The sequence below is a fragment of the Mauremys reevesii genome, linkage group 6, assembly GCF_016161935.1.
Source record: "Mauremys reevesii isolate NIE-2019 linkage group 6, ASM1616193v1, whole genome shotgun sequence".
Taxonomy (NCBI): domain Eukaryota; kingdom Metazoa; phylum Chordata; order Testudines; family Geoemydidae; genus Mauremys; species Mauremys reevesii.
In genome coordinates this window covers 33,648,567-33,672,267 of record NC_052628.1, presented here as the reverse complement: position 1 = coordinate 33,672,267, position 23,701 = coordinate 33,648,567, and the positions used below count along the sequence as shown (strand labels likewise).

General features: G+C 42.3%; 1 protein-coding gene across 10 annotated transcripts in view; it reads left to right on the top strand.

Annotated features, from left to right (window-relative positions):
• Window positions 1–23,701, top strand: part of ANKRD55 (ankyrin repeat domain 55) — a 170,856-nt gene that overhangs the window by 63,376 nt on the left and 83,779 nt on the right. For 9 of the 10 annotated variants that reach the window (XM_039544219.1, XM_039544221.1, XM_039544225.1 and 6 more), the window contains one exon: window positions 8,565–8,633. In XM_039544219.1, the coding sequence (XP_039400153.1) occupies window positions 8,565–8,633 (69 nt within the window). Of the gene's footprint in view, window positions 1–8,564; window positions 8,634–17,158; window positions 17,245–23,701 lie in introns of those variants that run through there. The other variant, XM_039544226.1, reaches the window with a different exon arrangement.

Genomic DNA, 23,701 nt, shown 5'->3' with positions numbered 1-23,701 from the left:
CATGGCACCTGCGATAGCACTGCACTATTTATAAATATACACTTAGCATCTATTACATTTAACAGAATATTAAACTATCAAAAGTACAATAGAGAGAATATATATTCCCCAGAAAATATTTATAACATTATCAAAGATTATAAATTCATGGTCAATAACTTACCTCCAGCTTATTTTAGTGTTTCTTAGTCAATGTATTATCATCACTCCAAATGTACAAGGTTTTCCACTATTTCACACAGTATTTTATGTGATGGGAAGCAAAATCCAGACAATAACTATCTTCTGATGGAATTGGAGTTCTGTTTGTGCCAAAGGTCCTGTTAATGCTTTTCTATATTTATTGATTAAAACTTGTTTGTGCTGTCTCCATCAATTAGACGTTTGGATCAGCTAGCCAGGGATCAGACAGTGTGTACTGAAAATGTAACAGATGCCCTAAAAGCATGTCCTGCTCTCCTAATCTTGTGCCCCTTTCTTTTACTAGTTAGTAATGTAAATTTGTTTCTAAATTACCAAAAGGCCAGTAATCAGCAAATGTATACAGAATGAAGTTGAAATGGATGGGAGACAGCCTGTTCCTTTTGGACTAGCTATTCAGTCCAGATGTGTCTTACATAATTATTTTGCATAAAACCTTAGCTGTCTCGACATGCTGGGCCAGATTTTTGTTTGCTGTAAATTGTCACTGCACAATTGACTTCAGTGGAGCTATGCTGATTTACGCCAGCTGAGGATCTGACCTGCTCAATATATATTTTTGGAAAGAAGGAATTTTATCTATGTCCTTGAAATAGAATAACTCCAGGTGCCACCAAACCTGCTGTGTCTGGAGACCTGGGGCAAAGCAGACATTTTGAGTTCTATTTGTTTTGACTATAAGTCTGTATCAGCCCTAGAGGAGCTGGCATAATGGGGAGTTTGAAATAGGGGATTTCCTTTGCCTCAGAGCACAAGCCTCTGCTACTTAGCTGATCTGGGTCTGACATACCAGCGTGGCCGCCTGGCAGACATTTCAATTCACCTCTGCCTGAGACATAGCAGCATCCATTGTGTTCATGGCAGCTAGTAGAAAAGAAAAGTTCAGGCCAAACTGAGCCCAAAGAACCAAAAACTGTTCTAGGAAGGGTGTAAGGAAAGTATTTTTTATTATTTAAGCTAATTTACATGGGGAGGGGTATTTTATTTTCGAGAACTTTTGTCTGAGGGATAGCTACTCACATGAGCTCCACTAGTCTTAGCAATGGAGGAAGAAAGGAAAAATAACCAATCTAAATACATTTTAGACTTTGGAAGATAAGGAGCTGAGTGGAATATTTCTGATGGGACCAGGGTCATGATTTTGATCTTGATAACACTAAGGTATAAAAGAAGTAACTCAGTGGAAGTCAATGGAGTTACAACAGGCCTATGGTTTCCAATCATGGCTGATTTACTGAGCTGAATATAGTATGTCTGTGAAGCACAGGAAAAATAGCCCAACCTTGTATTCACTTGGAGCTGGGCAGGGAATCTTCCTCTCTTCCCCTCCTCCACTGAACAAACTGCTAAAAGACGTACATAAAGCTGTTGCAGAGATAATAACTAAAGGATTTGCAGCAGGTGTTGAGCATTATAGTACCATCTGGGCCTGTCTAATTCCAGCCAAAACAATCTCCTCTGCAATTGCACAGAAGGGTAGAGATCTGATAGTAATTAATAGTAAATCAAAGTCAGGACGGGGGGAAGGAGAGCAGAAGCCCTGGCTCAAGCATGGAGACTGTTACAGAGGCTAGTAAGGTGGTGGTGGTTCCATTAATCATAAGGAAATGTTAATGCTAGTGGCCAGCTTGCATTCTTTGTGCAATAACTTTTTTATTTCTGTATCATTAAATTTTAAATTTGCCCTGGCTCAGAACTGTTAGGGCATGTGCCAGGTTTCAAAATCAATGCAAAACACACCAACAAATAAATGAACAAAGGGTCCCTGCCTGAGTTCAGTTGAAATATTTTCCCTTCACTTAACTCAGACATAAGGCTGAGAAAATAGATAGTCCATACACCATGCCCTGAAACACAACCATCACTTAAAATTCACTGTCACCGTGTCCTGAATTGCAGCCAGAAAATGACTGGAAATCAGTAGACTTCAGATCTAAAAACTTCAGCAATAGGGAACTCATGACAACTGGTCCAGGACTGATGGGGTGGGGACAGCTGGGGAGGAGAGACAATTGTAATGAGTCCCTGAGCTCAGGGGGCTCCCAAAAACATACCATCTATGTAAATAAAGAAATGGGAGAGCTACTGTCCCAACAAACATGATGTACCAGGGCCCCATACTTCTCTTGACAAGCCTGTGGGCGTGTGCATCACTAAATAACCTGCATTCTGCACCAGCTGCAGCTTTTGAGTGAACTTAAGGACTCTCCCTCTCACTCTAAAATGTGGCAGCTGTGGGTTGTCTGTGCAGCAACTATACAAGGATAGACACACACAGACACACACCTCAACCCTGAGCCCCTCCTGTACCCTAAATCCTTCATCCCCAGCCTAGAGCCCCCTCCCACACCCTGAACCCCTCATTCCTGGCCCTACCCTGCAGCCAAACCCTGAGCCCCTCCCAAACCCCTCATGCCCAGCTCCGTTGGGTCATGGGTATCAACAATTTTCTTCAACCGGGTCCCCAGAAAAAACGCTTGAAAACCACTGCTGTAGGCTACATCACAATAGCAAAGTTGGGGAAAATACTCATAAATCTCATTACTACAGGAATGTAATTGATTCTGCAACTGTTCTTACTCAAAAAATAAGAACTAGACAATGGATAGTCATTAAGAAACCAAAAATTCACTGTTATTGAAATATAAATGTAGAGGTAGGATACTAGGATCATACTTCAAACACTTATCAGAAGCCAGGGACCTCTGTATTCCTCCATGAATTATTTGTAGTAATGTATGTTAGATAAATAGACATGAGCAGGAAGTGAAATACTCTTGTAGCTCACAAGGTTTGAAATAGGGCACTATGACCCAAACTAAATACCCAGAAATGGTTAAGAACTGAGTGCCTGTTTCAATAACTAACTTGTGGCTCCTGATGCTGAATCTTGAAGCAGACGATCTAACAAGGAGACAGGTATCAGGACACCCAATGAATGTCATGCCAGTTGAGACTTTTAGTCCTTAATGCTGCTTCCTGCAATGGCCAAAATTTGATGTTTCAGAGAAAGGTTGGGAAACCCATTACATTACCTTACTGCCATAGACTATGGGTGGGATAGTCAAAAGTCCTCCGTATTGGCCTAACTGTGCTCTCTCTGATGTCAATGGGAGCAGAGTTAGGCTGCTTTTAAAAATCTTACCCTATAAATGCAGAATCTCCTTCCAATGTAAATATATAGTCTGGAAGCCTGTATTAATTTAGTTACTATGCTGCGGCTAATCACCGATTCATCAATATTTCTTGATAGCTTTCATAGAGGTCACTAAATTGAAATATTTTCTCCTCGGTTTTGTTTTTCTCTTATGTATGTTAACATTTTTATAGAGGAAAAGAATTAATAAAAAGATCTTACAAAAAATTTAGGGTACAGAATGTTGCAATACAAATTAGCCTGGATACTCGTAATTGCAGCATTCATATTGCCTAGGAGAAAATACTGTGCCAGTGGGGCTTGAGCTAGCATGCTAACAATAGCAGTGTGGACATTGTGGCTCGGGCTCTCAGGTCCCCCAGCTTTAGATCTGGAGCCACACTGCTATTTTTTAGCATACTAGCTCGAGTCTGTCTATCCAGGCTGAGTGGGTGGCTCTGTTCTCCTGCTATGGTTATTTCTGCACTGCAGCTGGAAGCAAAAGTATAATGAGCATATGTATTAACTTCCAGCCCAGCACATCATAGCCTGCAATTTTGCAGGTCATGGAATGCCAGCATTCAGTAGCCAGAAGCCATATTTCTTCCTTGGCAGCTGAAAGTGTTAATTCCCATGATGTGATAACACAATCATGTTATCTTGTGGTGCTGAGCAGATAATGCATGTCTCCATTGTGAATCCAGGGCTTCCCGGGGAGGGGGGAGGGCAAGTGGGGCAATTTGCCCCAGGCCCCACAGGGCCCTCCACAACAGTTTTTCAGGGCCCCTGGAGTGGGGTCCTTCACTCGCTCCGGGGGCCCCGGAAACTCTCGCAGGGCCCGGGCCCCCGGACCTTCTTCCGCTCTGGGTCTTCGGCGGCAACTCGGCAGCGGGGGGTCCTTTCGCCCTGGGACCCACTGCCGAAGTGCCCCAAAGACCCGCGGCGGGGGGTGCTTCCGCCCCGGGACCCGCCGCCGAAGTGCCCCAAAGACCCGCAGCGGGGGGTCCTTCCACCCCGGGACCCGCCACCAAAGTGCCGGGTCTTCGGCAGCAATTCGGCGGCGGGGGGCCCTCTGAATCCTATGGATGGCCCTGTGTGAACCTTTTATATCTTGCCCAATTTTTGTTTTCACAGATTCTGATTTTAAATGAAGTGTCTACACAGAGCTTTCTAGGCTACAAATGCATGTTTTGGTCATAATCAGTACAGTTTTGGACTCTCCTATCAATAGGTGGGTAAATACTCATTATTTATTAATAATCACGTTTGTCACAGTTTCAGGATTAACTGCACCTTTGACACGTGTTCCCAGTCTTCCTTGAGAGCGCTCACTTAAGATTTTAGGCTTTCCACCTGTTGTTTCTCTAGGGGTGGAGATTCATGTGTCCCTCCCTTCAGATGGGGGTTTTTAGGCTTGGAGTCCTTCTACTCCTCACTACAATTTCCCAGCAGGTCTGATCAGTGTCTAGCACCTGTGTTTAACTCTCTTTCTTCAGGGGATAACACAGTATATGCCAATTACCAGCCAACCTTCACAAAACAAACTATTTAATATTAGGGCAAAAGCATTTACAGAGAAAATATATAAAAGAACCTCCATGTATGCTAAAAGTGTACCAAAGGTCATCCCCAAATCCAACCTAGGTCTCTCATTGACATCCGTCTTTTAAACTGGGTTGCAGCTACCAATGCAGAGTATTAAAATGTTCAGTCTAGAAGTGGGTTCCAGAACATCAGAGCAGGAGTACACAAGTACACTAGGGTTTGTTCTTGAAAGGGAGTTTGCAAGGTTGTCATGTCTCTGCCAGGCCAGAGACAGTGGTGAGTGATCAGCAGTCAATAATGATCTAGTCAAAGTAGCACACTTTGGGACAGTGGGTTTGCTCTAGCTGGGAGAAGACACTTCCTCCTCTTGTCTGAAGGGATGGGGGTTGGGAGTAATGTGAAGTTACCAGAAGCTTCACAGCTTTGGATGGAGTGCTGGGGTGTGTTTAAGTCCTGAGCAGTAGGAAGGGTCAGCAGTGTTCCCAAGGGGCTTGGTGGCTGGACCGTGGGTTCCAATGCTGAGGTGGGGAGCGCCAGACATTAGGTCTGCAGAGGGTGTGCCTAGTGATCCTGAGAGTGGGGCACTGGCTGGACTCTATTCAGGCTCCAGGAGCTTGAAACACCCCAGGGATCCAGAGTGGCAGAGGTTTCAACTCCTCTCACAACAGGCCTAGTGGGTAGCCAGGAAGGGACGGGCACTCACTAGGATCACTAATGGTTTATTACAATATTGTCTAGGAACCAACTGAGATTGGACCCCATTATGCTGTGTACAAACACAGAGTAGTCGATAGTCCCTGCCCCTAACCCATGACCTGTCTAGCCAACAAAATAATTTCCTAAACTCTTTTGCATCATCTCTCAGAGCTCTGGAACAGCTCCCTATGATTGATTATGTATATTGCTTTAAACTTGATCCAAACTGTTAGTGCCTGTGCTTATAAATACTGGCCTCGTTCCATACAGCATGTTTTCCTATGTCTTATCACAGATTATAGAAACTAGATCTTTTCCCATTTTTTATTTTCTATCATCTTGTCCCTCCCTCTGTTAGTTCAGGAATGTTCCCTACAATATATTTCAGAGTATCTTTTCCTGTTTAGTTTCAAGTGACCTTCAGGCTTCCATCAGACTATTTTGTAGTCTAATAGATCATTGCTAGGAAAAAATTCCAGATAGCCTAAATTTTACTTTGTTCAGTTTCATCCCCACTATTTCTAATTGTTGTCTTTGCTTTTACTGGTAAGTAAAGGACCTGGATCCCTTTTAGGTTTTGGCTTCTTGGGAAATGTGAAATAATTCTGGAGTTAGGTGCTATGGAAAATCCTAAAATAGATAGGAAGTATAAGCAGGACACAATAGGTAGAACATTACTGAATATTTTGGAGCTATGCAGCGTGGATCTGCCTCAGACTTAAAAAAATACATTATTGACGTTTTATGTTTCTTCGATTGAATAAGCTTTCTTCCTGTTATTCCACTTACTGCCCATCCAGTCCACCTCTGCTTCCAAATTTAGTGGCTAGAATTTGTCCTGTAAATATTACTCTTTTTTTCATCCTTCCATCTATTTTTAATCCATTGTTTTAAAAAAAATTGTCATGTATGTTCCATGTTTGCATTCAGGCCCATTCCCTTTGACCCTATTCTGATAGAGCCTCTTTTCTTCCAAATCATTCTGCTCCACCACCATCCCCTTTAGAAGGCGTCCAGTGGATAGGCCACCCTAATTAACAAGCAGTATTATCTAGATAATCTCATTAGACTTCATAATCCTGATTAAAATGTGCAGCCAACAACAAATGACAGTGTGTGGCTAAAACCGTTTCACAGGACTGCAATTTTTAGTTGTCCTTCTCAGACAGTAAAATAGTGCCTTTTACATTCAAGGGATCTTAAAAGTTAGCACTGTAAAAATAATAATCATTTAGAGACTGGTTATGCAGTGGCTATTCAGGCAACTACAGTGCCTACGGTCTTCAGTAGTATTTTATACACAGCCTTCGACAGTAGGTACATTACTGTATCTAATCTAGCTATTATATTTATATGCCTATCACCTTGGTTATTGGACCTGCTTATTTTGTAGAGAGGAATATTGGCTGGGATGCTAGGTATATTACCACATTGCCTACTTCTGTAGAACAACTAAAATGACAACTCTAACAGTGCAGAATCCCTTAATGCACTCATGCTACATCTCCTTCTACTCTTTGCAGCTGAGGCTATGCTCGCTTTGCTCTGCAATGTATCCTGAAGAGGTGCTTTCCAGCTCAGTGTTTGGCACAGTGACATCTGGTCACCACTTGCTCTGCTTCTGGCTGTGCTCTCTTGGAGGCTGGCGCTTTCCCTTCACTACTCTGACAGCTGCTGGCTCAGGGGAAGAGAAGTTAATGTTCTTTGAATCTTCGCCCCCATGTTGGGGAGGACTTGTCTATAGCCCCAAGTCAGAGCAGGAGAGGAATGGTGCCTTGTATTGCTGACATCTCAGCAACAAATGTAGAGCAAGAACCATTCTGTATAGGGAGGGCTGTTCTGGGCTGGACTTTTTTCCGTGAAGCAAAATCAAGCAGGCTATATAGGGGAGAAACTCTGAGTGGAACTTCAGGCAGACTCCTTTGACATATTGAAACTTTGGTCCTCATCCTCATTTCCTGTGCTTCTGACAGAATTTCCACTGGTCATTGGCCCCCACTCCTAGCAAACATCCAGTCATTCCCCCTCCTGAACACCAAGACAGTGACATGATAATCATCCTTACACCAAACCATGGCAGCAAGGTTGCAAAGGAAATGCCCTACCTTTAAGCTGCTGTTTGCTGATCTTTGCCAAGCAGTCTTATGTATGCTAAGCTTTCTATCTGCTTTCCAAGTCTGAGAACCTTATCTTCTCCCTTCGCTTGAGTACCCTTCTACTGCAGGAAGAGTAAACCTACTGAGACATCTAATCATAGCACTGACAGCTATTGTGTGCAATATTTTGTTACTGCCTTTTCAGATGATTTGTTAGTTGTTGGACTAAATTCACCCCCAGCGAACTCCACTGATATCCATGAATTTCTGGAATTTTCCACTGTATTTAAGCAGCGCTTGTACCAGCTCTGGCTGAGACCTATACTGACCTTTCAGTCACCTATCAAAGCACTGATGAAACATCTGCTTTCTATTCCCTAATCAGAGAATTATTCCTTTTGAGGGTCTCTCTTTTGTTTTCCTCACTTCTGATTCTCATTTGTAAAAGTTTGGCAGAGAAAATGCAACTGCACCAAACCTGATGTAGAACTTAATTTCTCAGTATGTTCCATTAAATCTAAACTTCAAAATAGTATACCTTAGACTATGTGCATCTTAAGATGCATGTCAGTTTCATGACGTAACTGAGTTCCTGATGAATATGGAACAGCCTTTATTTCTCATTCTTTGAATTCTTTAAAAAAGCACTGACAACAGATGGTTTAAAAAGCATGTGGGGAACTGGAATGCATTGGGGGACTGGTAATGGCATACAGAACCTTTCACCTCTAGGTCACCAGATCAAATCCAAACAAGCTTGGTAGTGACTGCAAGTCATTGCTATCTGATAACTGTTTGGTGGCCTAAGAGAAACGAGTTGGTGGTGTCAGTGTTGTTCCTACTGGACAAATGTCCACATCACTAATTGATATTTATTTGTATCCTGACAGCCAATCTCCGCAAAGAAGACAAGGACTTATTGGGGAAGAGATTGAACCCTGTCCCTGTAAGGAGGTCAGGTAAACCAATGGGTAGATTATATTGCTATTATCTGCACTGTACTAGTTCTGTATATTGCTACTACCTGCACTTTACCTGCTCTGCAGACAGCTGAGCACTTCAGTACTGAAAACAATTAGTCCTGCCTCTTTCCAAGAACCAAATTCACACCAACAAATAGTATCTGGCTACATAATGGTGCAGTGGTCACTGTGATGCTTGTGCATGTTCCAGTGTCCCTATTGTGATCCTCAGCTCTTTAAGGAAAGCGTATTGCGGGGGATTCATGTGACTGTGCCAAGACTATATAAACTAGTCTGACTTCTATTATAACACAGGCCATAGAACTTCCCCAGAATTGCTAAAAGACATGCTCTCAGAATTAAACATCCAATTTTGATTTTAAAATCACCCATGATAGAGAATCCACCATGACCCTTGGTAAATTGTTCCAGTGATTAATCAGCTTCACTGTTAAAAATGTACGGTTCTGAAGAAAGAGTCCTTGGTGTTGGAAGGGGAAGATGGCCATTGAGAGACCAGAGTGAGAGAAGTCAGATCTAAACTGTTGCTTTCCACCACAGGAGTTGGGAGGCACTTGGCCAAGGCAGGACATCATCCTTTCTAAAACTTCTCTCAGTGAAGGTAGAATTCTGCTAAAGTTGTTGCAAGCTGCTCCATTCTGATAATAAATTATAAATCTGCTGTGGTGTAAGAAAGTTCAGTATAAGGCTCTCTATTATCTTTGTTTAATAAATGGCATATATATTTCTTTTCATAAACTTTCCTATAATCAAACTTAACATCCAGTTAAAGACTGTGTGCGTGTAAGTAATACGAGTTAGAGTTGATTCAACACTAGATTACAAATAATATTCATTGCAAAATTAGCCCTCTTCTAATTAATGAAAATATTTTTGGCTGATCCTAATTTTACTACCCTCTCCTTTACTAGGCTGATAGGTATTCCTTCAAACAACTTGAAAACCTACAAATAACTATTCATGAAAAGTTCTCTTTAAATTGCTTGATTGCTCATCTAAGGGATTGTCAACATGGGAAAATTACTGGCAGAAGTATACCAGTATATTACACCACTCTAGCTACGCGAGTATAACTTCCCATGTGGACACTCTTATTTCAGAATATGAGGGCATTTTTTTCCGGCATAGTTTCACTCTGAAAGCAGTAAAGTATGACAGGAAAAGGCAGTGGACAACAAAAAACACATTGCCAATTCAAAATTAAGGTAACTAGATATTAATTCATGTTAAGATTAGTTTGTGACTCATGAAAGTTTCATGTACAAATCAGTTTCTTTACTACTTCTGGACAGCGCGCCTAATGTTGATACACCTCAAATCCAAGCATCTTTCTCTTAGAATTAAAAAACAATAAAAAACACCAGATCTAATCCATAAAAGTCAGCCTTGAGTTTATAACGTGAACTATTAGTAATAAAGTTAGTCTCATGTTTTCTCCCATACACACAGCCTTGTTCCTCCCCCAGATAATGTGGTCATTAATAATTTGGGATTATAATCTTCATAATTGTCACCCAGTTAAAGAAAAGAGAATGAGCTACTATTCTGTAGGAATGCAATTGTTCCACAAAGTGAAGATTAAAAACCTGCTTAAGGAACTTTTAAATACTACTAGGACTAGTCAGTGACACTACCATTTAAATAGACATTCACGCTTTCTTGTATGTTTCTTTCCAAAGGCTTGTCTTGCAAAGTCATCTCTTTTTGTGGTGGTTTTTCAGAGTCCATGAGCTAGTGAGATGATAGTCATGCCTTCCTTCATACCAGGCTACACTCAGATTCTTCTCTTTCTGCTTTCACTGCCTTTCTGTTAATTCCTGTTGTACCTTAACACTACATCAATACTCTGAAAGGTTGAGACACGTTACATAGCTTGACATACATGGAGAGGGGGAGAGTGAAGAGCCAAATCACTCCTTGCTTTGTTCCCTTTAAAACAAAGATGAAGCAAAAATGCCTGCATGACTAGCAGCAGCATAGTACAATCAAAAAGCAGGTGGGGCGTGCCTGACACTTCAGTAATATATGTTTAGCATGTGATAAAAAGCTTTCCTTTGGCACCTACTCTTCATGGTCTTCTCTCCTAAAGAGTTAAATGATCAGTGTTATTTAAGACTCTTGTTTTGCTCCACTCAGGAAGTCATGTGACTTGCACACAGCAGGTGCTTCAAATAGTGTGTAGGAAGAAGGGTGTGCTTGGCAGCTGAGCTACAGGCAGACATGCTTGGGATGTGCTCTGATACTATCTGTATCACAGCTACTATTTAGTGAGAAACTCAACAGGTGATCATAAATGTGACTAGATTGAGTATCCAGAATAGGGGATATCACAGAATTGTCTGAGATAATCAACTGTGGGAGAGGCGGGGAAACCAGCATTGATTATCTCTCCGATTTTCCATCATAAACATAAATGTGCTTCAGAATATGTCTCCTAGTTAGGAAGATACTTTGTGTGGTTCTAGGATGGAATATCACTCAAGAGCCTATTCTGTATTTGGCAGCCAGAACAAGCCAACATATGCTTTAAATCTTACCCAAAAATATGGGGCCAGCTTTTGACAGAATATTAACCATGTGTTCTCAAAGCAAATGAGAACCCCTCTGACAGTCTGATCTGTTTACTGAGATTCATGTTCCCACTGCCCCACTCACACACAGATCAGCAGTCAATTGGGTGTCTTGTCAGCAGAATTTAGCTCTTAGGATGGATCTACACTTAGCAAAATGAGCAAGTCACAGTGACTTTTCTTAGTCAGACAAGGAGCGTCTCTGACACCAGCTGGCCGCTAGAGTGTCCTGCATCTGAGGATCTCAGGCACACAGTTCTATTTAGCAGTGAATATTATGTTTTGGTTACTGGCCCTTTCTATCCTTAATGCTGCTTTAATCAAATAAATATTGCAAGAATATTTCCCCTGAGCAAACCACTTGCAGAAAAGTACGTTTGTTTTGTATTGTTCCTAAAGGAGTAAAATCTCACCCTTATCTTTCTGAACACTTGTTTTCTCTCTCATCCTGTCCAGTACATGCTTTACTTTAATTTTTGTTGATCAAAGTGAGAAATGTTTCTCTTTCCATTGAAAACAGAAGAATGGCAGTTTTGCCAGAAAGGGATGTGTGGGTCTGATATATCTTGAGCATCACTCCTAATGCAGACTCTGGATTTGGGATGAAGATTTGCAGTTTCATGTGTCACCTACTGTGCCACATAAAACTTAATCCAATGCAAAGTACTTTGCTCTTAAATATTGCACTGGGCCATGCAGCGCTGCTATTTTGATCAGGTACTCTGGCTCCATAAAATGCCAAGCTAATTATTGCCTCAGGTCAAACTGCAGAGTTGCAAAGCCCTAGTTTAGGGGTTGGTTATGTCATATGGACATAGTCCTGTAGGTGAGGTTGTGCAGAGCCACAGTACTCTAGAAGGAACAATGCCTCCGAGAGCTCCCCATTACACAGAGGCAGCATTCTTCTGCTATGCTCACGAGGTTTAGATTCCTACTCCCTCTGTGGCCAACAGGGCTGGCTCCAGCTTTTTTGCCGACCCAAGCGGCGAAGGAAAAAAAAAAAGCCGTGATCTTCATTCTTCGCCGAGAGGGACTGAGGGACCCAGCACTGAATTGCCACCAATGACCCAGACGTGCCACCCCTTCCCATTGGCCGCCCCAAGCACCTGCTTCCTGTGCTGGTGCCTGGAGCCAGCCCTGGTGGCCAAATGCTGAGGTGAGAGGAGTCATGGCCGCACACTCTCCCATCCTTTCTGAAGTGCCTATGAGAATAAAGAGGGAGCTGTCCCTGCTTTTTTTTCTTATCACGGGTACTCCAATTCTCCCTGCCCTTATACCCATTGCACAAGGGGTTGAGGCTGCTCTTGCGCTCCCTAACTCTTGGATACCCATGTAAGAATCATGCAGAATCTGGCTTTAGTAAGTACAAAGTGACCTAAATATTCCAAATCTCTCTCTCTCACACACACACACAGTTTACATGGTATTTCATCATGATTAAGGCTACAATTTAGTCATGAATATTTTTAGTAAAAGTCATGGACAATAAACAAAAATTCATGGCCTGTGACCTGTCCATGACTTGTACTTAGGGCCCTACCAAATTCATGGTCCATTTTGGTCAATTTCACGGTCATAGGAGTTTAAAAATAATAAATTTCATTATTTCAGCCAATTAAATCTGAAATTTCATGGTGTTGTAATTGTAGGGGTCCTGACCCAAAAAGGAGTTGTGTTGGGGGGGGGGGGTAGTACTACTACTTTTACTTCTGTGATGCTTCTGACAGCGGTGCTGCCTTCAGAGCTGGGCAGCTGGAGAGCGGTGGCTGCTGACCGGGACCCAGGGGCGGCTCTAGGTATTTTGACGCCCCAAGCACGGCAGGCAGGCTGGCTGCCTTCGGTGGCTTGCCTGCAGGAGGTTCCCGGTCCCGCGGATTCAGCGGCAGGCCTGTGGGAGGTCCCCCAAAGCCAAGGGACCAGCAGACCCTCCGCAGGCATGCTGCCCAAGGCAATCTGCCTGCCGCCCTCGCAGCTACCGGCAGAGCACCCCCTGTGGCTTGCCGCCCCAGGCATGCGCTTGGCGTGCTGGTGCCTGGAGCCGCCCCTGCTGGGACCCCTGCTCTGAAGGCAGCAATGCAGAAGTAAGTGTGGCATGGTTTGGTACCACCACCCTTACTTCTGCACTGCTGCTGGTTGGGTGCTGGGCATCTAGCCAACAACCGCCGCTCTCCAGCCACCCAACTCAGAAGGTAGCATAGAAGTAAGGGAGGCAATACTGTGACACACACCCCTTAAAATAATCTTGCGACCCCCCCCTGAAATTCTCTTTTTGGGTCAGGATCCCCAATTTGAGAAATGCTGGTCTTCCCCCATGAAATCTGTATGGCATAAGGTAAAAGCACACAAAACACCAGATTTCACTGGGGGGAGACCAGATTTCACAGTCCGTGATGCGTTTTTCATGGCCGAGAATTTGGTGGGGCCCTACTTATACTATAAACACCCCTGACTAAATCTTGGGTGGAAGGGGCTGCTGCTGGGGGGGCCAAAGCCAGGGCACCAGGTGCTGGGGCTCACCAGGCAGCATCTGCCCCAGAACTACTGCTCCAGCAGTAGCTGGGGCCAGCTGCCTGGGGCCACCTGAGCAGCAGCTGGTGTGGCTGACTCTGGGGCCACCTGAGCAGCTGGTTGGGTGGCCCTGGGGTCAGCCACACTGAAGTCACGGAGGTCGCAGGAAGTCACGGAATCCTTGACAGACATGGAGCCCTAATCATGATACTACTCTTGAATTTCAGCAGTACAAATAATGACAGCTTATGGGAATGTTTACATACTGTGATGAGGCAAGGCCAGATGGCTATAGGAAACTAGTGAGACACAGATATGTTAGCCCCAGGCTAAACAAATCCTGTTACCATAGTAACCAAATGGCAGTTGCTCCAGGTTAATCAAGACACCTGGGGCCAATTAAGATCCTTCTAGAAAGCAGTGGAGACAGCTAGGTTGATTGGGACACCTGAAGCCAATCAAGGGCTGGCTGGAACTAGTTAAAAGTCTTCCAGGTAGTCAGTTAGAGGCATATGTGTCAGGAGCTTTAGGAGGAAGCTGCACTGCTGGGGAAACTGGGTAGAACAAACCCTATCAGGCACAAGGAAGGAGGCCCTGAGGTAAGGGTGAAGTAGAGGGAGGGGAGCTGCTGTGGGGAAGTGACCCAGAGAATTGTACTCATCCTGTTTCAAGAAGTCATCTCTCAATAGCTGCTATTATTAGGGTCCCTGAGCTGGAGCCTGGAGTAGAGGGTGGGCCCGGGCTCCCTGCCTGCCCCCCCCCTGCCCCCACTCTCCCCAATTAATCACTGAGACAACAGAGAGTGTGTGAGGGAGGATTGCTTCTTCCCACCTCCTTTACTGGCTTATGATGGAAAATGGCTCAGTAGGCTGTGACTCTTGCCTCTGGAGAGTGAAGGGCTATGTGGAGGGTCACAGTGAGCCTCTGACGCTAGTGTAATCTGCCTGGAAGCGCAGGACCCACTGAGACAAGGTCGGAGCTTTGTCACAATACTTAATCTATAAATTGTCTTTTTGAACAGTATAGTTGCATCTGGTTGAGTCTTCAGTCTCATTTGCAAGGAAAAACTTTACTCTTTAGCTGTAGGTTTATTTTTTCCACATAGTTTTCACACATTCACAATGAGGTCCCAGTTACTTCTGAACATTAAAGGGAGATTGTATTTTTATATAAAGGACTTTTGCTGAGATAAGGAAAATTCGGCCTAACCGTGGCCCTAAACTACTCGAACAAAGTGATGTTTTCAAATCCTTCTGTAAGCCATCAACAAAAAATGGCCTCTGCTTTTGTCTTAAACATACAGCTAAGGGTAGCATAAAATCCCCCCCTTTACTTGTAAGGGGTTAAGAAGCTCAAATAACCTGGTTGGCACCTGACCAAAAGGACCAATAAGGGAAGAAGATCCTTTCTAATCTGTGCGGAGAGGTTTTTTTGTTTGTGCTCTTTTTGTTGCTCTCTCTTGGACAGAGAGGGACCAGGACAGGAAAAAAAATCTTCTAAAACCCTACCTGAAATAAGCAACTAAGTAAGTAATAGCAAGGAAATGCATTAGATTATCTTTTGTTTTAACTTGTGAATTTTTCCTATGTTGAGAGAGAATTTTATTCCTGTTTTGTAACTGGGAAGCAGAATCAGAGGAGAATCCTCTGGGTTTTAAATAACTTTACAGGGTAAATAAAGAGATCTTCCATCCTGATTTTGCAGGTATGATTCTTTTACTTTTATTTAAAAAAAATTCTTCTTTTAAGAACCTGATTTTTTTTTTTTTGGTGTCTTAAGAACCAGGGTTTTGGTCTGTGCTCACTTTCTTAACCTAACGGTTGGTATATTATTCTCAAGCCCCCCCCAGGAAAGGGGGTGAAGGGGGTGGGGGAATGTTTTGGAGGGGATAGGGCTCCAAGTGGTCCTTTTCCTGAATCTTTGTCTAACTCATTTGGTGATGGCAGCAGTACTGTCCAAGGACAAGGAAAGGATTTGTGCCTTGGGGAAGTTTTTAATCTAAGCTGCTAGAAATAAGCTTAGGGGGTCTTTCATGTGGGTTCCCACATCTGTACCCCAGAGTTCAAAGTGGGGAGGGAACCATGACATACTCAGTAGCGGGGGTCACAATTTAGAAATGGGTAAGAACTGCAACAAATCTTCTGCAAATACTCATTTGGACTTTTAAAATAAACTCACATCCATTCTGTGTGCAGGTCTTTGCTTTCTATGACTGTCTGCTGAACGTTGTTACTATTACTTATATTATAGTACCACCTATGTGCTGCAACTGGACTATGCACTGTACATGTGCATAGTATTCATGCAACTCTGTTCCAACACATTTACAATCATCCTAGGATAGGAGAAAGGATGTATTATCCCAATTTTACTGAGGGGAAACTGAAGCTCACAGAGATTAAGGCCTTGTTCCTGACATCAACAGGCTGCATACACACACAGTGGTCTGCCTGCTCCTGGTAAACTGCAGGAACAGGGCCTATGTGACTTTCCCAAGATCACACACAAGGCTAGTGACAGAACCTAGACCTCCTCCTAAGTTTCCAGTCCAGCACCTCAACCGAAGACCATCGTTCTTCTCTCTACCACCAGCCCTAGTGTAGAGTCTCTTGAGAAGCACACTTTAAGCTTGTATGCTTGCATTTTCACTGAGCGCACACTCTGAATTGTGCAATTAACTAACAAGTGTGCAAATTTCAAACTAGGAATCTTACATGTCCTCTGTTGGTTAATTATTTAAGCTCTCCAGTGAAGGGAGAAACCATTCCATGTGATGTGTAACTAATCCACACAGAGCAGAACAGACTGAGTCTCCATTTGAGAATCTGCAGATGAATGTTTACCCATTGAAGCAATCTTGGACAGCTAACACAAAGACAAATTTACCAAATAAACTGTTCATTGTGAATTGTCTGCCTGTATTTGCTGTAAACAAAGTCAGATGAGTAAAGATGTTAACCCCTTGCAAGAGAAGTCCAATGGATAGCACTTAGGCAGATATAGGTTCTAGTCTTGGTTTTCCCACTAGCCTGCTGTGTGACTATAAGCAAGTCACTTAGAATCATAGGGTTGGAAGGGACCTCAGGAGGTCATCTAGTCCAACCCCTTGCTCAAAGCAGGACCAATCCCCAGATCCCTAAGTGGCCCCCTCAAGGGTTGAACTCACAACCCTGGGTTTAGCAGGCCAATGCTCAAACCACTGAGCTATCCCTGCCCCACTTCACTTCAGTGTTTGTACAGTCAGTAGAGTCCTGGTCTTAGCTTGGGCCTCTAGGTGCTCTAGTAATATAAATAATAATTCCAGTGATACAGCTGGACAGGTGAGTTCATACATAGATAACAAAGCCCTTGGGGACCTGTCTATATGATTTGTGCTACATCAAAGTAATACCTAAAATCCCCATAATTAATTGCCTCTTTCAGAGCCATATTAAGTGTGGACTTCATGTGCACTCAGCATCTGGAATTGCATCAACTCTTGATAACTGCATCACAAAGCACTGCTACAGGTATAATAGCAATTTTGGATACTTAGTGGCTGATCAGTCACATTTACTTTTCTTCCTTTTTTTTGTTCTGAAACTACTTCAGATACTTCATCTTTCAGTTCTGCCTGTGTGTGCCCATGTTGATTATCTTCAATCAGCAGGGTTAAATATTCTCCTTGTGGTTTGAGTTTTGGGGATACATGCACAGGGTTAAATCGAACACTACAATATAAATGCAATAATAAAATGTGCAGATCTAGTGTGCCCAGTTACTGGTAGTGCACATAACACCTTTCTGATTATGACAGAGTGCTGAGAACCAGCGGTTGAACCAGCACTCTGGTCACTGTAAATCCAGTTAGTTCCCTGGAGAGGATCTGATTGAGGGACGGGAGTGGCTAATTACTAGACTGGGAAGAGCTAGGAAGCTAATTAGCGTGTTAATTGCAAGATAGAAAAGAAGTACAGGAAGGAAGCGCACAGTGAGAGGGAGAAAGGTCAGCATGGCCAGGGCAAAGGGAGATCTCTTCCCCCTCTTATGATTATATAACACTGTAAATAGCATTGCTGCATGCGGCTGTAAGAGGATGATGGTTAATAAAACACAAAGTGCGCTGTGGTTGTGACAAACCAGAGATGTCAGAGCCATTTATATGAGAAGATAGGAACAGAAGGCAACTGATCAAAAGACAAGTTAATGACCTAAGATCTGAGCTCAGTCAGAGTTCTGGGTGTGCAAGGAATGCAGTGCTAGGCCTTTTGTGATGCAGTCAGGCTGCAGTTTCTAATCAGCTTACTTGTTCTCATGTTTGGGGCTTAGGGAAGTACTTGCTTTGAAATGTAAAATATATTTGATCACAAATTTAACATGGATTAAGAAACATCCATGTAGTGTTTTAATTTTATATAATGCCTTAAATCTATAATTTTTACCTAGTTAAATGTGGACTAACCAAGTAAAAAGCGAAGTTAAACATGAAATTATTAGGCTTATATCATTTGACTTTTACCTGCTTCCACACAGGTTTTCTATGTTTGAGTTTATAAACTATGGAATAGGGATCAAAGACTGAAAAGTCAAACTAATTTGTTATGGTTTATAGTAACAAATAGATGCTGCTACCTGGTTGTCGTATACAGTCTCTCTGTATACTGTACAAAATCCTTTGGGTTGGGGGTTTGTTTGTGAAGTTCCATTCTTAACTTTTAATTATATTTACAGCTGCAAACATATCCCAATTTTGCAAAAAAAATGTTTTTACCTTTTATGTAAATAAACCTAAATTCTCACTGGTTTTAGCAGTATCCCAGTATCTTCCACTCCATTCAAACTGGCTTCATAAGATAGAGATGAAGACCCTGGCACAATCCCAATTACTGGTGCCAGGAGCACTCCTAGACAAGGGTAGAAGGCACTCTCTAGATCATCATGTTTTTCAGGCTAGGGTGATCAAAATATCGGGACCGCCGTGGGGGTGCTTTTTTTGTTTTTTCCACTCATTCATCCAACCAGGAGTTCGGTGGCAGAGAGCCCTTCAGTCGCGGGCAGTCTTCCACCGCTGAAATACCGCTGGTAATAAACCTTGCCACCAAAGACCGAAGCACCCGCTGCCAAAATACCGCTGAAGATCGTCCACGACTGAAGGGCTCTCCGTCAAATTGCCACTGAAGACCAGGAAACAAAATATCGGGACAAATGGCATCCCAACGTACTCTGGTCGGGACGTGGGACAAACTCTTCAAAATCAAGACAGTCTTGATTTTTATCAGGATGTCTGGTCACCCTATTTCAGGCAGAGGGGGAAAAAATTCATTCCAAAGGCCTGGAACTACTGGAGTGCTAACATAACCACAGCAGCATGAAACAGAAATCTTTACTACAAATGTTGTTTAAAAACAAAAGCCTTCATGACTGGTATTCTAGGAAAACTTATTTGTACCCAATATAGTGTAGCAGTTGATGGAGAGAGCTAATGTTTGCATTGGCCTCGGCAGTAACAGAAATGTAATTAATTATACGCAAATGTCTGAATGGATGTGATGCTCGCTATTTGCCAGTCATATAAGCAAAGCTGCCTAGGAGCAGACTTGGATGAACACCTAGGCCTGGTTTACACTTAAAAGTTACATTGTGATTTGTGGGGGGCGGGGGAAAGCATAGAATCAAATTAAGTAAAAATCCTAAATGAACCAAACTGTACCATAGAATTTCTATGGCTAGTAATTCCATGCTCTAATAATAAGAATATAGCAGAAGAGAGATATTACTGACCACCTGACCAGGATGGGGATATAGTGACTGTGATATGGTCAGGGAGATTAGAGAGGCTATTAAAATAAACAAACTCAGAAATAATGGGAGATTTCAACTATCCCCATATTGACTGGGTACACATCACCTCAGGACGGGATGCAGAGATGAAGTTTCTTGATACCTTAAATGACTGCTTCTTGGAGGAGAGGCAATTCTTGATTTAGTCCTTAGTGGAGCACAGGATCTGGTCCAAGAGGTGAACATAGCTGTAATAGTGACCATAATATAATTCTAACATCCCTTTTGCAGGGAAAACACCACACCAGCCCAACACTGTACCATTTAATTTTAGAAAGGGGGAATACACAAATACAAGGAAGTTAGTGAAACAGAAATTAAAAGGTACAGTGCCAAAAATGAAATCCCTGCAAGCTGCATGGAAACTTTTTAAAGACACCATAATAGAGGCTCAACTTAAATGTATACTCCAAATTAAAAAACATAGTAGGAGAACCAAAATAGTGACACTGTGGCTAAACAACAAAGTAAAAGAAGCAGTGAAAGGCAAAAAGGCATCCTTTAAAAGGTAGAAGTTAAATCTTAGTGAGGGAAAATAGAAAAGAGCATAAACTCTGGCAAATGAAGTATAAAAATTATAATTAGGAAGGCCAAGAAGGAATTTGAAGAACAGCTAGCCAAAGACTCAAAAAGTAATAGCAACATACTTTTAAGTACCTCAGAAGCAGGAAGCCTGCTAAACTACTAGTGGGGACACTGGATGATTGAGATGTTAAAGGAACACTCAAGGACGATAAGGCCACTGCAGAGAAACAAAATTAATTCTTTGCATCGGTCTTCATGGCTGAAGATGTGAGGGAGATTCCCAAACCTGATCCGTTCTTTTTAGATGACAAATTGGAGGAACTGTCCCAGATTGAGGTGTCATTAGAGTTCCATTAGCGTTTTGGAACAAATTGATAAATTAAACAGTAATACATCACCAGGACCAGATGGTATTCATCCAAGAGTTCTGAAGGAACTCAAATGTGAAATTGCAGAACTACTAACTGTAGTCTGTAACCTATTGTTCAAATCAGCTTCAGTTCCACATGAGTAGAGGATAGCTAATGTGATGCCAATTTTTAAAAAGGACTCCAGACATGATCCTGGCAATTACAGGCCTGTAAACCTGATTTCAGTACTGGGCAAACTGGTTGAAACTATAGTGAAGGACAAAATTATCAGACACATAGATAAACATAATTTGTAGGAAGAGTCAATATGATTTTGGTAAAGGGAAATCTTGCCTCACCAATCTACTAAAATTCTTTGAGGGGGTCAACAAGCATGCAAACAAGAGGGATCCAGTGGATATAATGCACTTAGATTTTCAGAAAGCCTTTGACAAGGTCCCTCACCAAAGGCTTTTAAACAAAGTAATCGGATAAGAGGGAAGGTCCTCTCATGGAGTGGTAACTGGCTAAAAGATAGGAAACAAACGGTAGGAATAAATAGTCGGTTTTCAGAATGGAGAGAGGTAAATAGTGGTGTCTCCCAGGGTCTGTACTGGGACCAGTACTATTCAACATATTCCTAAATGATCTGGAAAAGGGGGTAAACAGTGAGGTGGCAAAATCTGCAGATGATACAAAACTACTCAAGATGGTTAAGTCCCAGGCAGACTTCAAAGAGCTACAAAGGATCTCTCAAAACTAGGTGACTGGGCAACAAAATGGCAGATGAAATTCAATGTTGATAAATGCAAAGTAATGCACATCGGAAAACTTAATCCCAACTATGCATATAAAATTATGGGGTTTAAATTGGCTGTTACCACTCAAGAAAGAGATGTTGGCGTCATTGTGAATAGTTCTCTGAAAACATCCACTAACTATACAGCAGCAGTCAAAAATGTGAACAGAATGTTGGGCATCATTAAAAAAGAACTAGATAAATTCATGGAAGATAGGTCTGTCAATGGCTATTAGCCAGGATGGACAGGGATGGTGTCCCTAGCCTCTGTTTGCCAGAAGCTGGGAATGAGTGACAGGGAATGGATTGCTTGATGATTACCTGTTCTGTTCATTCCCTCTGGGGCACCTGGCATTGGCCATTGCTGGAAGACAGGATACTAGGCTAGATGGACCTTTGGTCTGACCCAGTATGGCCATTCTTTATGTTCTTATCGAACTAGCTACATCATTCAAGACAGTGAAAAATTTCCTGCCCTGAGCACTGTAGTTAGAGGTCTAACCTCTGATGCAGATGTAGCTAGGTCAACAGGAGAATTCTTCCATCACCCTGGCAAAAGCCTCTTGGGGAGATGGATTAACTACAGTGATGGTAAAACCCATTCCTAGGTTTCTTCTGACAATTTCTTTCAACCTAGTGCTCCCTGTTCTCTGTTTAGTTTTGCCCATTTGGATCTGCACACTTCACAGGTTAAACCATCCAAGTGTCCCATTCCACAATGAGAAGAGGCAAAGTGATCAAAGTTCACCATCTAGTGGAATTTGGCAGCATTAGACTAATGCTATAAATTGTTGAGAGGAATTGCAGTGTTAACTGTGATATGTTACTGTCTAATAGAATCTTGGCAATATAACAAACATACTGTGCCAAATCCTAGTCCCGCTGAAGTCAATGGCACAATTCAGACTGATTCAGTAGGACCAGGATGTGGCCCTGTATATTGGTGGCTAAATGAAAAATCTGAAAAAATAAAAATGTTTTAGTTCAAACCAAAACTGAACTCTTGTTTCACATGACAAAATGTGAACACCCCTCTCCTCACCCCCCCAAAAATCATTTGAGTCCAACAAAATTCCATTTGATTCAAAATGAAAATTTTTTCAGGTTTTGTTGCTACTGCTGCTATGGTTGTTACATTGTCAAGTGGTTTTTAACCTTTTTAAAAAAATTAAAGAAATCTAGCTAAATTTCTAACCCCTATCACTTCAAAACAGAGTAAAAATGTTTTGTTTTCAAATGGTCAGAATGATCTGTTTTGACTCTTTAAAAAAATTTTTAATTCATCCTAAACTGTTCTCAAATAACATTTAGTGAATAGTTTTGGTTGTCCAGAAACTGCCTTATTTGGCAAATAAACTATTTGATTGAAAAATTTCTTTCAGCTCTAGTCTGGTTATTTTATATTTCATCTGCTATATCTCACGATCCAAACTTGGCTTCATTCTTTACTTCTCTGGTCACTTTTTTATCATTAACTGTTTGGTAGAGGAGCATACATAGGACTGGAACTTAGAATCTCCTAGTGGTACATGAAGCAATCCATTTTCCCACTGCTGTCTATCCAGAGCAAGACGTTTGACTCCATTGTGAGCTGTCTCCATGATGGGAGCATCGTTTTTAATCATCCTGCAATAGATCATTCTTTGTCCTCCAGGTAGAATCTTGTCTAAGTCATACCTTGTGCTGCTGTCACAGGATTGCCTGATGACATGGCCAAAACACTACAGCTGTCTTTCTCTAATTGAGTCCAGTCTGCTGACTAGGGTTGCCAACTTTCCAATTGCACAAAACCAAACACCCTGCCCCTTCTCTGAGGCCCCACCCTGTGCTCGTTTCATCCCCCCTCCCTCCATCGCTCGCTCTCCCCCACTCTCCCCTACTAATTGGAAGCTAATTTGGCCTTCCTAATGGGAGCTAATTTAGCAACAACGAGTCAGGAAAAAGATCTTGGAATCATCATGGATAGTTCTCTGAAGATGTCCACGCAGTGTGCAGAGGCGGTCAAAAAAGCAAACAGGATGTTAGGAATCATTAAAAAGGGGATAGAAAATAAGACTGAGACTATATTATTGCCCTTATATAAATCCATGGTACGCCCACATCTTGAATACTGTGTACAGATGTGGTGTCCTCACCTCAAAAAAGATATACTGGCACTAGAAAAGGTTCAGAAAAGGGCAACTAAAATGATTAGGGGTTTGGAGAGGGTCCCATAGGAGGAAAGATTAAAGAGGCTAGGACTCTTCAGCTTGGAAAAAAGGAGACTAAGGGGGGATATGATAGAGGTATATAAAATCCTGAGTGATGTGGAGAAAGTGGATAAGGAAAAGTTAGTTACTTATTCCCATAATACAAGAACTGGGGGTCACCAAATGAAATTAATGGGCAGCAGGTTTAAAACAAATAAAAGGAAATTCTTCACGCAGTGCACAGTCAACTTGTGGAACTCCTTACCTAAGGAGGTTGTGAAGG